Source organism: Chanodichthys erythropterus, chromosome 3 (assembly GCF_024489055.1).
Source record: "Chanodichthys erythropterus isolate Z2021 chromosome 3, ASM2448905v1, whole genome shotgun sequence".
Lineage (NCBI taxonomy): Eukaryota > Metazoa > Chordata > Actinopteri > Cypriniformes > Xenocyprididae > Chanodichthys > Chanodichthys erythropterus.
The window spans coordinates 10763726-10779584 of NC_090223.1; the positions used below are offsets into that span (position 1 = coordinate 10763726).

A 15859-nucleotide genomic window follows, 5' to 3' on the forward strand; every position below is an offset into this window, starting at 1 on the left:
TGATAAATAGCTGTATTATCTTTCAATAGAAAAGTTTTATAAGCTTTTAGCATATATCCTGATTAAAATAATGTGTTTCTAACAGCAAACAATCAGAATAAAGTGAGATGATCTGAATGTCTTGTTGAATGAGTGTTGATAGTCTGAGAATTATCAGTATTAACAGAGAAACTGCTGAAAACACTCTGTATTTCAAGTTAATAGTTCCTGTTTTCACCTCATTTATTATGCTGATGTCTTCAGATCTGCTGTAAATTGGCACTTAAAGCTCATTTCATTGCTGTCAACAGACTGAGAGAACTGTTTGGTTTCTATGCATATATTTTTTGTGTGTTTTCATGTTTTCAGCTGTTTTTCTTAACATTTATTAACTTTTTATCAATTAGTATAAAAACAACTTTCTTTTTGGCAAATCAGCTCATCCCACATGGTACTCACATCATCAGTGAAGCTCCTCCCTCATCACTCACATCATCAGTGAAGCTCCTCCCTCATCACGCACATCATCAGTGAAGCTCCTCCCTCATCACACAAATCATCATTGAAGCTCCTCCCTCACCAATTCCCCAATAAAATCTGGAATATTCCCATCAGACGAGCATCAGAGCATCAGGAAGAGCTGAAATCTGCAAAGACTGAGTTTATTAAAGAGGACAGTGAGAACATGAGTGATCCAGAACCCTGCAGAATGAAACACACTGAAGATACTGAAGAACAAAGAGGTTGGTGTTTATTCTTCATTCATTCATGATGCTGAACAACATTCATGTCAAAAAGATTCAAAAACATTTCTGCATATTAAGTAAGTCTTAAGAGCTTTGAAATAAAATAGTTAAACTATTGAACAAGTACAGAATTGTATTATTATTATTTTCAATAAATGGTCTGTAGAGAGGTTTGAGACACAATAATAATTGTCAACATCAGAAAACACTAAATATTTTGGCTGTTTTATTTATATTAACATTTATTTATATTCACAATTTTTGCAGCCATTTTACCAAAGTGTTGGACATTTCTCAATATAGTTTACAATTTATTAATCTTTGGAGACGGGAAATACCAAACTGTCTGAAGTAAATTCACTTTCCAGAATGAGGAAAATAATGTCAGAAGTAACAGGGTTGAGTAAAATGTGTAGGACAAAGATAATAGAAGTTGTTAATTTAGTTAATTTCTACACACACAAAACACAAACATCAAAATAATCATAATTATTATCAAAAAAATTTGAATATATATATTTTAATTTTGCACATCCCTAGACACTGTTGTATAAATGTTAATATTACGTTAGATTATTGTCATTATTCAGATATATTTAATAGTTCTCAACATGCATTTTGTGCCTATAATGTTTTGAAAGTAACTGAAAGATCAATGTTCCTCATTCATGCAGTTCATTTATGAAACCAAACTAGAATGATCAGATTTTATAGAAGTTGTCTACTTTCTGCTATAATACGCATGTCCTGATATTGCTGAGTTAGATGCATTCCTGGGTCTACATATTGTGTTGATCCTGGAACAGCATTCTAGTCTGAAATTATTTTTTTTTCTAATCTTAACCCTATTCTTACCCCTAAACCTAACCCTACCCATAAGTTATCCCAAAAATCAGAGGGAAATGACAGATGAATAACACTGATGTAGAAGCACCAATTCATGATTTTAAGCCTAAACTTGACATAATCTGTAAACTTGTCCCTCAAATCTGATTGGTTGATTTGAATGTTGACCCAGGATCATGTTGAACTCAGCAATATCAGATTATGCCTATTACATTATTATTTGCTTCCTTTCATATTTCTCTATTTTGGTTATTTTTATTTTATTTTTTTTATTTCAGGCCTGATGGAAGTGGAAGAGGAGAGTGAAGAACTGAGTGAAGTGGAGGAGGAACATCATGACAAACCTGGAGAAAAACCTTTGAATCGCTCAAAGACTAAAAAGACATTTTTAAAGAAAAGAAGAGCCGAGAAATCTGCAACCTGCACTCAGTGTGGAAAGAGTTTCTCAAAGAAATATAGTCTTGAGCTTCACATGAGGATCCACACTGGAGAGAAACCATTCACATGTGATCAATGTGGGAAGAGTTTCACACACAAAAGTCATCTTGATGTTCACATGAGAGTTCATACTGGAGAGAGACCGTTCACATGTGATCAGTGTGGAAAGAGCTTCACAACCAAACAATACCTTAATGTTCACATGAGGATCCACACAGGAGAGAAGCTGTTCACGTGTGATCAATGTGGGAAAACATTTACTCGGTCAATAAACCTGAAGGCACACCTGACAGTTCATACGAAGGAGAAGCCATATTCATGTTCTGTGTGTGCAAAGAGTTTTTCACTGCTGCAAAATTTACAGAGACATCAGAAAATACACACGGGTGTGAGAGAGTTCATGTGCTTTGAGTGTGAGAAGACTTTTACTACAGCAAACTGTTTAAAACTGCACCAGAGAATTCACACTGGAGAAAAACCTTACAAGTGTTCACACTGTGACAAGAGATTCAATCATTTATCAAATCTGAAAACACATGAGATGATTCACACTGGAGAGAAGCCGCAAACGTGTGATCAGTGTGGAAAGAGTTTCTCACACAAACAAAATCTTAAGCTTCACATGAGAGTTCATACTGGAGAGAAGCCGTTCACATGTGATCATTGTGGCAAAACCTTTTCTGCGTCATCAAACCTGAAGACACACCTTAGAGTTCATACAAAGGAGAAGCCACATTCATGTTCTGTGTGTGGAAAGAGTTTTTCACTGCTGCAACATTTACATACACATCAGAAAATACACACTGGTGTGAGAGAGTACATGTGCTTTGAGTGTGAGAAGACTTTTATTACAGCAGACTGTTTAAAACTGCACCGGAGAATTCACACTGGAGAAAAACCTTACAAGTGTTCACAGTGTGACAAGAGATTCAGTCGGTCATCACATCTGAAAACACATGAGAGGATCCACACTGGAGAAAAACCTTACAAGTGTTCACACTGTGACAAGAGATTCAGTCAGACAGGAACACTGAAATCACATGAGAGGATCCACACTGGAGAGAAGCCGCACACATGTGATCAGTGCGGAAAGAGTTTCTCTTGTAAAAGTAACCTGAATCGACACATGAGGGTCCATGCAGTGGAGAAACCACATCCTATTTGACACCTGTTTACCACCTGATATCACCTGTTGGAGTTTGGTTCCTTGTCGCTGTCACCTTTGGCTTGCTTAGTCGGGGACACTTGATATTTGATATTCGACAGTGCTTTGATCTGCCTGCATTGACACCATTTTCTTTAAGAGCTGCATTGTAAAAAGCACTATATAAATAAAGGTGACTTGACTTCTATCTATTTGGAGAAGTGTTCATCCAGTTATATTCCTTATTTATATTTGTTTGACTTTTGGTGTGAAATGACCCTCTGTCTACAATTGTTCTCGCATTTTTGCATAGTTTAGAGGCCTATAAATATATAAAGCAATGCTTCAACATTTTTCTTTAAGCAGCTTACAGCAAACAAGTTCATCAGCTTGAGTCATGTAGGAAATTATGTGATATCTTACAGGTTACATGTCAAGCCTGCGCCATCTAGAGTTTCATGACCAAACTAGTGATTTATTATGGTGACCAGGAGGGGAAATGTTCGGCTCACTTAGTTTTGTTGCGGCCACGACATATAAACTCATGGGAATGTGATATGTCGTGGCCTCGAGATCATATGGTGAGGGAACGACATCTATTTCTCATGGCCATGAGTTACATGTGTAAACAACGTGCGCTACCATAGCTGTGAGATGGGATGGATACATGTTCATTATCATTAAATTAAGTTTTTTATCAAATTGTTAAGTTTATATCAATTTGATAACATAAGTTTATATGTCGTGGCCACGACAAAACTAAGTGAACCGAACATATCCCCTCCCGGTCACCGTAATTTATAACACAAATCCTCTTCATGACATTAAAATAGATCATAATCGTGACACAGCAGTTGTTGATGGGATTAAAATGACTATTGAACTCATCATGAGCTTTGAGCTTCACTTTTCCTTTCATATTTGTCTCTCATTTGAAATCTTACTTGATTTAATGTTTCTTTTAGACCTGATGGAAGCCCAAAAAAACTGTCCTCTGCTTTCAGTGTAAAAAATGTTTCAGATGTAAATCAAAGTTGAAGATTCACATGAGATTCACACTGGTAAAAAGCAGATCAGTGAAATCACATCTGCCTTTTCATTCTGAAGAAACACCATTTAACTGTGATCAATGCAGTGCACATTGAGCATCAGACCTGAAGAAACACCTTAAGATTCACACAAAGTAGCAGATTCATTCGTAATATTACAGCAGAAACGACATGGCACTATACAGGTGCTGGTCATATAATTAGAATATCGCAAAAAAGTTTATTTTTTTATTGTAAACTATTTTAAAAAATGAAACTTTCATTTATACTAGATTCCCTACATGTAAAGTAAAACATTTCAAAAGTTTTTTTTTTTTTTTTTTAATTTGTTGATTAGAGCGTACAGCTAATGAAAGTCCAAAATCCAGTATCTCAGAATATTAGAATATTAACATTTGAGTTTCATTAAATGACCATCCCTACAGTATAAATTCCGGGTATCTCTTGTTCTTTGAAACCACACTAATGGGGAAGACTGCTGACTTGGCAATGGTCCAGGAGACAATCATTGAGACCCTCCACAAAGAGAGTAAGTCACAGATGGTCATTACTGAATGTGGTGGCTGTTTACAGAGTGATGTATCAAAGCATACTGAATGCAAAGTTGACTAGAAGGAAGAAATTGGGTAGGCAAAGGTGCACAAGCAACAGGGATGACCACAAGCTTGAGAATACTGTCAAGTAAAGCCGATTCAAACACTTGGGAGAGCTTCACAATGAGTCAAATGAAGCCGGAGTCAGCGCATCAAGAGTCGCCACACTCAGACATCTTCAGGAAAAGGACTACCAAGCCACTTCTGAAACAGAAACAACATCAGAAGCATCTTACCTGGGCTAAGGAGAAAAATAACTGGACAGTGAACAGTGGTCGCAAGTCCTCTTTTCAGATAAAAGTAAATTTTGCATTTCATGTTGAAATCATGGTCCCAGAGTCTGAAGGAAGACTGGAGAGGCACAGAATCCAAGCTGCTTGAAGTCTAGTGGGAATTTTCTGAAGTCAGTAATGATTTGGGGGGCCGTGACGTCTGCTGGTGTTGGTCCATTGTGTTTTATCAAGTGTAAAGTCAATGCAGCCATCTTCCAGGAGATTTGGGAGCACTTTATGCTTCCATCTGCTGACAAGCTTTATGGAGATGCTGATTTCCTTTTCCAGCAGGACTTTAGCACCTGCCCACAGTGCAAAAACCACTTCCAAGTGGTTTGCTGACCATGATATTACTGTGTTTTATTGGCCAGCCAACATGCCTGACCTGAATCTATGGGATATTTTCAAGAGAAAGATGAGAAACAGTCGATCCAACAATATACAGATGATCTGAAGGCTCAATAGTGCCTCAGCAGTGCCACAGGCTGATCACTTCCATGCCACACTTCACTGATGCTGTAATTTGTGCTAGGAGCAAATCATTTGCTGTAATATGTGCTGCCGACCAAGTATTGAGTGCACAAATGAACATACTTTAAAGAACTTGAACTTTTCTGTTTTTAAAATCCATATTTTGATTGATCTTAGGAAATATTCTAATATTTTGAGATACTGGATTTTGGACTTTCATGAGCTGTACGCTCTAATCATCAAAAAAAAAAAAAAAAAAAAACTTTTGAAATGTTTTACTTTACATGTAGGGAATCTAGAATATATGTGTAATGAGGCGGGAGTCATGGTAAGATCCATATGCAAGCTTTTATTACAAAAGTAAGCGTGGTCGTACAGGCAGGGTAAATCAGGAGCAAACAGGTACAGCAGAGGGTTAGGCAGAATCGTAGTCAGGGCACAGGCAGTAGATCGAGGCAGGCGGATATAATTCACAGAACAGTTTAACAGGCAAGGGTCAGGACAGGCAGCAACGGGTCAAGAACGGGTAACAGACAGAAACAGTAACAACAGGAAAACAGGATATAAACGCTCGAAAATGACACACAAGGTAATCAAGACTTTGCGGTGAGGTGGTGTATGTGACAGTCCTTTATAGTCCTGTAAATGAGCTGCAGCTGGGTGTGGTGATCAGTGTGGTGTGCAAGGGTGGATGTGGCAGATGATGATTGGAGAGGAGTGTGAGCATGTGACTGGCAGGGGGGATGATGGGAAATGTAGTCCGAAACTTGACAGGGGCCAACAGTGATCGTGACAATATGAAAGTTCCATTTTAAAAAATAATTTACAATAAAAAAATGAACTTTTTTATTTATTTATTTATTTAATATGGACATAGCAATAACATTGGACAAACCAGATGCATTGTTTAAAGTGTTATAGCACATGTGCTAATTTTCAACAACTGTCCATAGGGACTTTTATAAATAAAAAAAAAAAACAAACAAAAAAAAAAAACACATTATTAAACAAAACCCGGCACAATTTACACATGGGAACAACTTTGGCCCGATTTAAGCCACTTTTTGAGCTCTCTGGTGAAGATGTTAATATTGTTCTGTAATTTGAATCCTGTGGGGAGAGAGTTCCATAATGTAGCCCCTCTATAGGCGAAGCTAGACTGTCCAAAAGATGTTTTTAAACTCCGGGAGCACACAATCCCCACTAACTGAGGCTCTGGTGGAAGGTCTAAAAGAGCCCCGACGCCTCTCCATGAGGCCAGAGAACAGTGGTGACACACAGTTGTTCAAACATTTAAAAGTCAATTTCAAAATACTAAAATTTACAACATTTTAAAAAGTAAAAAGCTTATGCTTTTGTATGATATCGCAATAATGCCATCTCATTGGTTTTTTGTCAAATATCTTAATTGCCTTTATATAGAGAAATAACTGGTTTCAATGTGGACACTAATGTTTGTGACCATGCTGTCATACAGTATGACAAATGTGAAAAAACTATTGCATGCATAAACAATACAGCCGCGTGATGTGACAACTCTCTAATAAAACGAAAACAATTCAGATTCGATTTAACTTTCCTGCAAACATGATTTACTTGACTTTGAAACTTCAGGTGTTTATCCAACCTTTTTCACGATATTCTAATTATATGACCAGCACCTGTATGTTGAAACCTTTGAAACACATGAAGGATTCACACTGGAGAGAAACACATGAGAGTTTGATCAATGATCTAGTCTACAGTCACGATCACAGTAACTAGATCATCTTCAGATCCATGCAGTGACAGCAAACGCGACATGATGAAGCATCTCTTCCATAGAAATCTGTCCTGATCAGCTGCAGTGAGAGACACGACAAAGAAACATCATCCAAAGTTGTCAAAGTTCATCTTCAGGAGTTTATGTTAATGTTAATAAAGGATTTGTATCACTCAGTTCTCTTTCATGAAGAAAAGCAGGAGTTTTAACGAGTATGAACTTCTTGTGCTCCTATAGTTCAGGAGCTGTAGAGGCCATAATACTTTTGAGAGAGACATGAATCTGATAATAATTTTAAACTCGTTTTTGATTTGAACATCTAGTTTCTCTTCCACTTCTACTCTTTCATGCAAATGCAAGATATACTTTCATGTAGTTTTGTTTCATGTTTCTTCTCTTGAGATTTGGCTCTTAAGTCAGTAAGAGAGAGATCTGTCCTATTCACTTTTACTTCTTCTTTTTTTTTTTTTTTTTTTGCCTCATGTAATGATTGATTGAAGTAATTTTTATCAAAATCTTATTGTCCGTTTTTATTTCCAGCTGATTCTGCTTGAACCAGGAATAATTTCACAATTTTAGTTCTGAAAGGTTTTTGCTTTTTGAGCTTTACATGTTATACATTTTTCAATAGAGCTTTTAAATGCCTAATAAATTAAATTTCATCCACACATGACTGACATTGAATGTGATTGTTGTCTGTCTACATTATTAACAGTTTCACCCTTGATGTCCAGTATCATACAGTTGTAAGAAAAAGTATGTGAACCACTTTCAGAATCGGTGACAATAAGACTAATAACTGAGTTTATTAAAATGACCCAGTTCAAAAGTATCTGAACCATTGATTCTTAATACTGTGTGTGGTTACCTTGATGTTTGTTCATGAGTCTCTTGTTTGTCCTGAGCAGTTAAACTGAGCTCTTCAGAAAGATTTCACCAAGAGGACAACTGAGGGACTCAAACTCGACTATTAAAAAAGGTTCAAACATTCACTGAAGCTCCAGAAGGAAACACAGCGCATTAAGATTTGGGGGTGAAAACTTTTGAACAGGATGAAGATGTCCCAATTTTTCTTCTTTAGTTTAAATATAATTTTCTTTTTACTTAGTGCTGCCCTTCTGAAGTATCAGAAGATACTTGTATGTTTCTCATAAGACAAATTAAGTAATTTACCTTGATATTCAAATTCAAAAGTTTTCACCCCCAGCTCTTAATGCATCGTGTTTCCTTCTGGAGCATCAGTGAATGTTTGAACCTTTTTTAATAGTTGAGTTTGAGTCTCTCCGTCGTCTTCAGTGTGAAAAGATGAATCTCAAAATCCTACAGTCACTGCTGGAAAGGGTTCAAATATGCAAAAATGCTTGAAAACTGATGAATCTGCAGGAGCTGGAGGATTTTTCTGAAGAACAGAGCTCAGTTTAACTGCTCAGGACAAACTAGAGACTCATGAACAACCATCACAAAACAAACAGTAGATCATCAGGTAATTATACACAGTATTGAGAATTAAGGGTTCATTTACTTATGAATGGGGTTATTTTAATAAATTCAGCTATTGTTTTTAGTCTTGTGGACCATATACAAACATCTTTTATGTAAAATATCTTACTCAGGACAGTATACTACATAAAAAATAACATGCATTTTGAATGATTTCTCTGATTTTGTTAAAATTATTCACATTTACACAGATTCTGCAAGTGGTTCACATACATTTTCTTGCAACTGTATACATTTTATACACACAAAGAGTTTGTTCTGGTTAGTTTGTTGGTCCGTTCACAACACGAGGCTTCATCAAGTCAGATCAATTCTATGAACTTTTTTTTAAATAAACAAATTATTCAGTCTCAATCTCACCACCTTCAGAAAGAGAGCGGGTGTAATTATTGTTATGTTTGTATGATTATGTTAATGTTTTGTGGTTGTAAACAGCAGGCATATTTGGCGCGTCTTTGACCATCTTCTGTTGATGGTCGATGACCTTCTCCTCCTTCAATTTCAGCGTTGAGTCTTCTGAGGTGAGCAGTTTCATACAGTGTAATTAAGCGACATTTTACAAGCTCGTTTCTGTGTTTCTCGTTATGCTAATATTATAATACTTTTACGCATTAAATAGTTATTGAAAGAATAAATTATTAATATCTTGTTCGTTCCTATCTATCATATGTTACTGCCTCATTAAAAAGTTATGGTATACATTTAATGTCTAGTTAAATTTTATATTAGTTATAAGTACAAATTAATGTTACTTATTTTTCATCAGTGTATTTCATGACAATACAAAGAGCAATGTGGAACATTTTACCCTTTTCTGCATGCGTCTCATTGTGCATACTATCCATCCTAAAAAGTATGTGATGTTACTAATTTTCATTACTATTTAGGGCAGATAAGGTTTATTGTATGGATCATTGATTCGCTCAAAAACAGATTAATTCAGGAACAAGATGGTAAAATCTGGCAAATCTCTGAGATCTGGCTTTGTTTGACTATTTATGTTGGGAAAACAGAAAAAAAACAATCAATGTTGTCTAAAATGCAGCTCATTATATTAACTTGTTTGTTTAAGTGTTATTATTACGACCAGTCTAGGTTTAATCGCAATAAAATAAAAAGGGATGCCTTCCCCAGTCATCAGACCAAAAAAAAAAGGACCTAGAAAATTGATGGACAAATAAATCACTAGATTCAGGATTCAAGAAAAACGATTAATGATTTATTAAGATGAAAGAAATTAAGTAATAAACATTTGAAAGTTTCCAGAATAACTTAAACCAGTGGGTGCATAAACTTCAGGAAGACCCAAGGCCCAAAATAACAAACAAAACGGGTAATAAAGAAAAGAATATCCAAAATAACTTCCCTCAACGTATCAAAAAATAAATAAAATACAACAAATTACCCTTACTACACTAACAAAAACGGGCAGGTCATCCCTACAGAACACCTTCACTGTAAACCAAAAACAGCATAACATAATCAAAGTTAATACACAACATAAAAAGAGTGGTCTGGCGGCTGGAGAGGAGGCAGGAGAGGTGCGACTGGCCTGAAGCCGTAACAGCTCGCCGGCAGGAAACGGAAGAGATGGTTTTAAACCCTCGCGCAGTAATTGTAACCCAATCCCGGCAGAGAGAGGTGGAGCCATCCCGTGATATCCCGCTTGACAGAAACAAAGCAAAAAGAACACACACACAAAATAACAATAAACCAAATAAACAATATACAGGGTTACACAGTTCCGTAACAGTTATAATCAATTTTACCTTTGCAATGACCCTCATAGACAGTGTTCACATGGTATTCGAGAAAAACAGAACTCTAGCTTGTTAAAATTACTGAACTCCATCACATCTTATGAATATAAAAACAAAAACCCATACAGTGATATTGAAGTTGAATTATAGGGTAATTCTGACTGCATTCTATAGGCTTCATCATGCAGTGAATGTGTTTGGACTCTCAAGATGTGTTTTTGTTTTTGGCAGTTAAGCAACATACTTTATAATGTCAGCTTGCACATCGTTAAAACTATAAAAATATTATATTCAAAAAATATTATGGTATGATAAATATTATGTGAAGTAACTGAAGTCACACATCGTACAGGGTTAGTTCACCCAAAAATTAAAATTATGTAATTTATTATTAATCACCCTCATGTCCTTCTACACCTAATACATGGTAGATCATTGGAACGTTTTAATTAAATTATAAAAATGCATTAAAAATATTAATGCAAAGTGTCATTTAACCTCATATTTCTCTCTGAATTATTTTGATGTACTGTTACAATGCAATTAAACTGTTTTTCTTTAATTTCAGACCTGATGGATGAGATTGAAGAACTGAGTGAATTGGAGGAGAAACATCCTGACAAACCTGGAGAAAAACCTTTGAGTCACTCAAAGACTAAAAAGACATTTTTAAAGAAAAGAAGAGAAATCTACAACCTGCATTCAGTGTGGAAATAGTTTCTCAACCAAACAAAATCTTGAGCGTCACATGAGAGTTCACACTGGAGAGAGACCGTTCACATGTGATCAATGTGGAAAGAGCTTCAAAGGAAAGGGAAATCTTAAGGAACACATGATGATCCACACTGGAGAGAAGCTGCATGTATGTGATCAATGTGGGAAGAGTTTCAGTCAATCAACACAACTTAGAAAACACATGAGGATCCACAATGGAGAAAAGCTGTTCACGTGTGATCAGTGTTGGAAAACATTAAAAACATCAACAGTCCTGAAGACACACCTGACAGTTCATACGAAGGAGAAGCCACAATGTTCTTTGTGTGGACAGAGTTTTTCACGGCTGCCATATTTACATAAACACGAGAAAATACATAGTGGTGTAAAAGATCATATGTGTTTTGAGTGTGGAAAGACTTTTACTACAGCGATCTGTTTAAAACAGCACCAGAGGATTCACACTGGAGAAAAACCTTACATGTGTTCACACTGTGACAAGAGATTTGGTCAGTTAACAAGTTGGAAAACACATGAGATGATTCACACTGGAGAGAAACCTTACATGTGTTTACTTTGTGACAAGAGATTCAATCAGTCATCACATCTGAAAACACATGAGAAGATGCACAGAAAGAAGCTGCACACATGTGATCAGTGCGGAAAGAGTTTCTCTTTTAAAAGCCACCTGAAGATACACATGAAGATCCATGCAGTGGAGAAACCACATGACTGCAGTCTGAAGTTATGTTAAGTAGTTCATCTTCATGTGCTGAGAAACAGTTAGTTTCCTAACAGTCATGGTGACCAGAAAGGAAACTTTCTGACTGCTTAGTATCTGCTTGGAAAGTTTCTCATTATTGTGAGATGTTAATAATGACTTATGAGAAAGTCATTTGTGGCTTTCATACCACATGTTCTTATCAAACAATGTCCTCAAGCTTTTTCAACCCAGTTTAAAAATATGCGAATTCTGCCATCTAGGGTTTACAGTATGTATTACATTTTCAAACAGTTTTTTTCCGACATGCTTCTTGAATTGAAAAAAATAAATAAAATTAAAGTGTTTATTTCTAAGATTTGTATTGTTTTATATAGAAATTAATGTATTGTGTATTGTTTAGAAGATATGAGACTCTCACAGTTTTGAGATGTATTATTTAACCTCTTGCCATGGCAACACATTTGAGATATCCATTTCTCAGTTTAACATCTTTAATGTCTAAGCACCACATTAAAATCTTTAGTCTGAATCGTATAAACCCTCTAAGTAGTTTAAAATTCATAGCTCTATTTAAAAAAAAAATCCACATTCAAAACAAAATAGCAGACTTCCTGTTGATCAGAGCTAATGACTGTAAATTAGAAAGTTGTCCGGCTGGATGAGAACAATATATGAGTTTGTTTGGTGAGTTTGGTGACTGTAGAGTTTGGTGACTGTAGGTAAAACTAACCCCGCTCAACCCAGCCCAATTTTGTTATGTTACAGCCTTTTCCCAAAAGGGATTAAATTCATTATTTCCCTCAAAATTCTACAAACAATACCCCATAATGTGATTGTTTGAAATCTTTGCAAATTTATTAAATATAAATAACAAAAATAATCACATGTATTTCAGTATTCACAGCCTTTGCTCAATACTTTGTTGAAGCACCTTTGGCACCACGTTCAGCCTCAAGTCTTTCAAGCTTGCTCATTGGGACCTTCAGTTCTTCAGAAATGTTTTGTATCATTCCACTTCATGGCTTGGCTTGTCCTCTAACATACTGTATATTATGGGTTCACTCCAAGGAAGACGAGGACAGTAGATACAAGTAACACAACGTAGTTTAATCTCAAGGAATGGAAGCACAGGTGACAGCAAACAAGTAACAACAAACAATCCTGGACAATTAACTGAAGGCAGGAAGGAACTTAAATACAAAATGTAAATAACTTTCGTCTGAAAGGCAAAGGGGACGGTGTTGATGTAATTTATAGCAATATCTTCAGTATTACTCAGCGGTCTTGTTTCAAATAGAATTTTTTTGAAGTGATGAATCCCGTTTGACATTTGTGCTGGCTTCTGTATACAGACTTCACAAGGGCACCATACAGACTTTATCAAAGAATATGCTGCTTTTCTATCAGAGTTAGTACTGGCTGCGTATAAAATCTTTATTGGTGATTTTAATATCCATATAGATAATGAAAAAGACACACTGGGATTGGAATTTAGAGATATTTTAAACTCTATTGGAGTTAGACAACACGTGTCAGGACCCACTCATTGTCATAATCATAGTTTAGATCTAATATTGTCACATGAAATCAATATTGATGCTGATCATTATCAGATCATTATCTAGTCTCATGTATACATTTAGCCACGGCTGCAAAGCTGACTCCCTGCTACAAATGTAGAAGAACTATCACTTCTACCACTAAAGTTTGCTTTATAAATAATCTTACTGATCAGTTTCATCTCCTCAGCATACCAGACAGCTTAGAAGACTTGTTCTGTTGTAGTTTCAGGAGGGTCTCCAGCTGAAGATCCAAATTCATCAGGTTCCTGAGAGGAAAGATCAGATCAGGCTGATGCTGCTGGAAAAACAGGAACAGGATGAGAAAAGGGTCACTGGAAACTCCATTATCGGCAGAAATGTTTGTTGCTCAGCTCATATAGATGAACTACTCACCGTGATCTCAGACTGTAGTGACATGGTTTCTCCACTTCATGGATCTTCATGTGACGCTTCAGGTTACTTTTACAAGAGAAACTCTTTCCGCACTGATCACACGTGTGCAGCTTCTCTCCAGTGTGGATCCTCTCATGTGTTTTTAGATTTGTTAACTGACTGAATCTCTTGTCACAGTGTGAACACTTGTAAGGTTGTTCTTCAGTGTGAATTCTCTGGTGCTGTTTTAAATGTTTCACATTAATAAAACTCTTCTCACACTCAAAGCACATGTACTCTCTCAAACCAGTGTGTATTTTCTGATGTGCATGTAAATATGACCACCGTGAAAAACTCTTTCCACACACAGAACATGAATGTGGCTTCTCTTTCCTATGAACTGTCAAGTGTTTCTTTAGGTCTGATGCCTGAAGAAATCTTTTGTCGCATTCAGTACATATGAACGGTCTCTCTCCGGTGTGAACTCTAATGTGAATCTTAAGACTTTCTTTGTATATGAAACTCTTTCCACACTGATCACATGTGAACGGCTTTTCTCCTGTATGAACTCTCATGTGAATCTCAAGATTACATATGTATGTGAAACTCTTTCCACACTGAGTGCAGGTTGTAGATTTCTCTGCTCTTATTTTCTTTAAAAATGTCTTTTTAGTCTTTGAGCGACTCAAAGGTTTTTCTCCAGGTTTGTCATGATGTTCCTCCTCCACTTCACTCAGTTCTTCACTCTCCTCGCTCTCCTCCATCAGGTCTGAAATCAAAGAATAAACTTCATTTTTTCAAAAACAAATTCAAAAACAAAGAATTAAAGTGAAAAGGCATAAAAGGGAACTCTCAGGTAACAAAGCAAAAAACTGCTATAAAATATAATAATAATTTTGATACCTTTCTATAAATTAATTATACGTCCCTGAAACTTTACATGAATGAGGTACATTGATCTTCCAGTTATTATATTTAAAACATTACAGACAAATCTCATGTTTCTGTAGTGAAAACTATTAAATATATTTCTGTCATATTTTGACATCAACTTTTAGATTGATATTTGTTTTTACCAAATGTGTTGGTAACACTTTCTATGAAGATCATCTGTATAGTGAATTAATTTATAAACATATTTATAAAGACTCATTACGACCTGTAATGCATTATAAGAACAGTTATAGTTACATTTATATTATTTTATTGTTACTTATAAGTCATGCATTTGCTTTTTCAATTGTTGTGCTCATAATTTATTATACACTGATTTATAAGTATTAATTACTCAGTCGTATGTTTCCATTAATGTACTTATAAAGATGCAACCTGCATTGCTATAATGTTATTATATTTACAATGACATTTTAGTAATTCAGATATAAATAGCATGTTGTGTTCTTATAAATAATTATTGTGAGTAATAATAGTTACAAATCTCTATAAATACGCTACTTTAACTATTTTTAAATGAACAATTTTTTATTAACATCACTTAACCCCTCAACCCTGTTGTGTCCAACTGCATTCATCACTCGATTCGTTTGGTCTGATCGCGCTCTGACAGCGGCAGTGATGTCTCGCTCTCATTCAAGTATATACGCGAGACATCACTGCCGCTGTCAGAGCGCGATCAGACCAAACGAATCGAGTGATGAATGCAGTTGGACATAGTGGTGTATTAGAGGTAAAAAATTATATTGTTTGGTTTCTCACACAAACCAATCGTTTCGTGTCTTAGGACATCAATGTGTCGTCACGAGCCGCTGGGTTTAATTTGGACTTGTCTAAGCAAGTTTTATTTACTCTTATTGTAGAAGTTGCCATCCACTAGCATTATTTGACTGACAGACAGCAACGGTTGGAGTTAAAAATCATCATTTGTGTTCTACTGAAAAAAACAAAGACACCTACATCTTGGATGCTC

General features: G+C 35.8%; 3 protein-coding genes across 3 annotated transcripts; 2 read left to right on the forward strand and 1 right to left on the reverse strand.

The window, feature by feature from the left end:
- Positions 1-428: 428 nt before the first annotated feature.
- Positions 429-3298, forward strand: LOC137017057 (zinc finger protein 665-like). Its single transcript, XM_067380979.1, has 2 exons — positions 429-722; positions 1850-3298. Exons 1-2 carry the CDS (start codon positions 665-667, stop codon positions 3172-3174), a joined length of 1383 nt encoding a protein of 460 aa, XP_067237080.1. The 5' UTR covers positions 429-664; the 3' UTR covers positions 3175-3298.
- Positions 3299-11308: 8010 nt separating this feature from the next.
- On the forward strand, positions 11309-12028 carry LOC137003139 (zinc finger protein 501-like). Its single transcript, XM_067363184.1, has one exon. The coding sequence runs from the start codon at positions 11309-11311 to the stop codon at positions 12026-12028; it is 720 nt and encodes a 239-aa protein (XP_067219285.1).
- A 1707-nt stretch (positions 12029-13735) lies between these two features.
- Positions 13736-14696, reverse strand: LOC137003146 (zinc finger protein 239-like). The gene is made up of 3 exons (XM_067363195.1): positions 14618-14696; positions 13954-14572; positions 13736-13826 (listed from the first exon to the last, which is right to left on the reverse strand). Exons 1-3 carry the CDS (start codon positions 14694-14696, stop codon positions 13736-13738), a joined length of 789 nt encoding a protein of 262 aa, XP_067219296.1.
- Positions 14697-15859: the final 1163 nt, after the last annotated feature.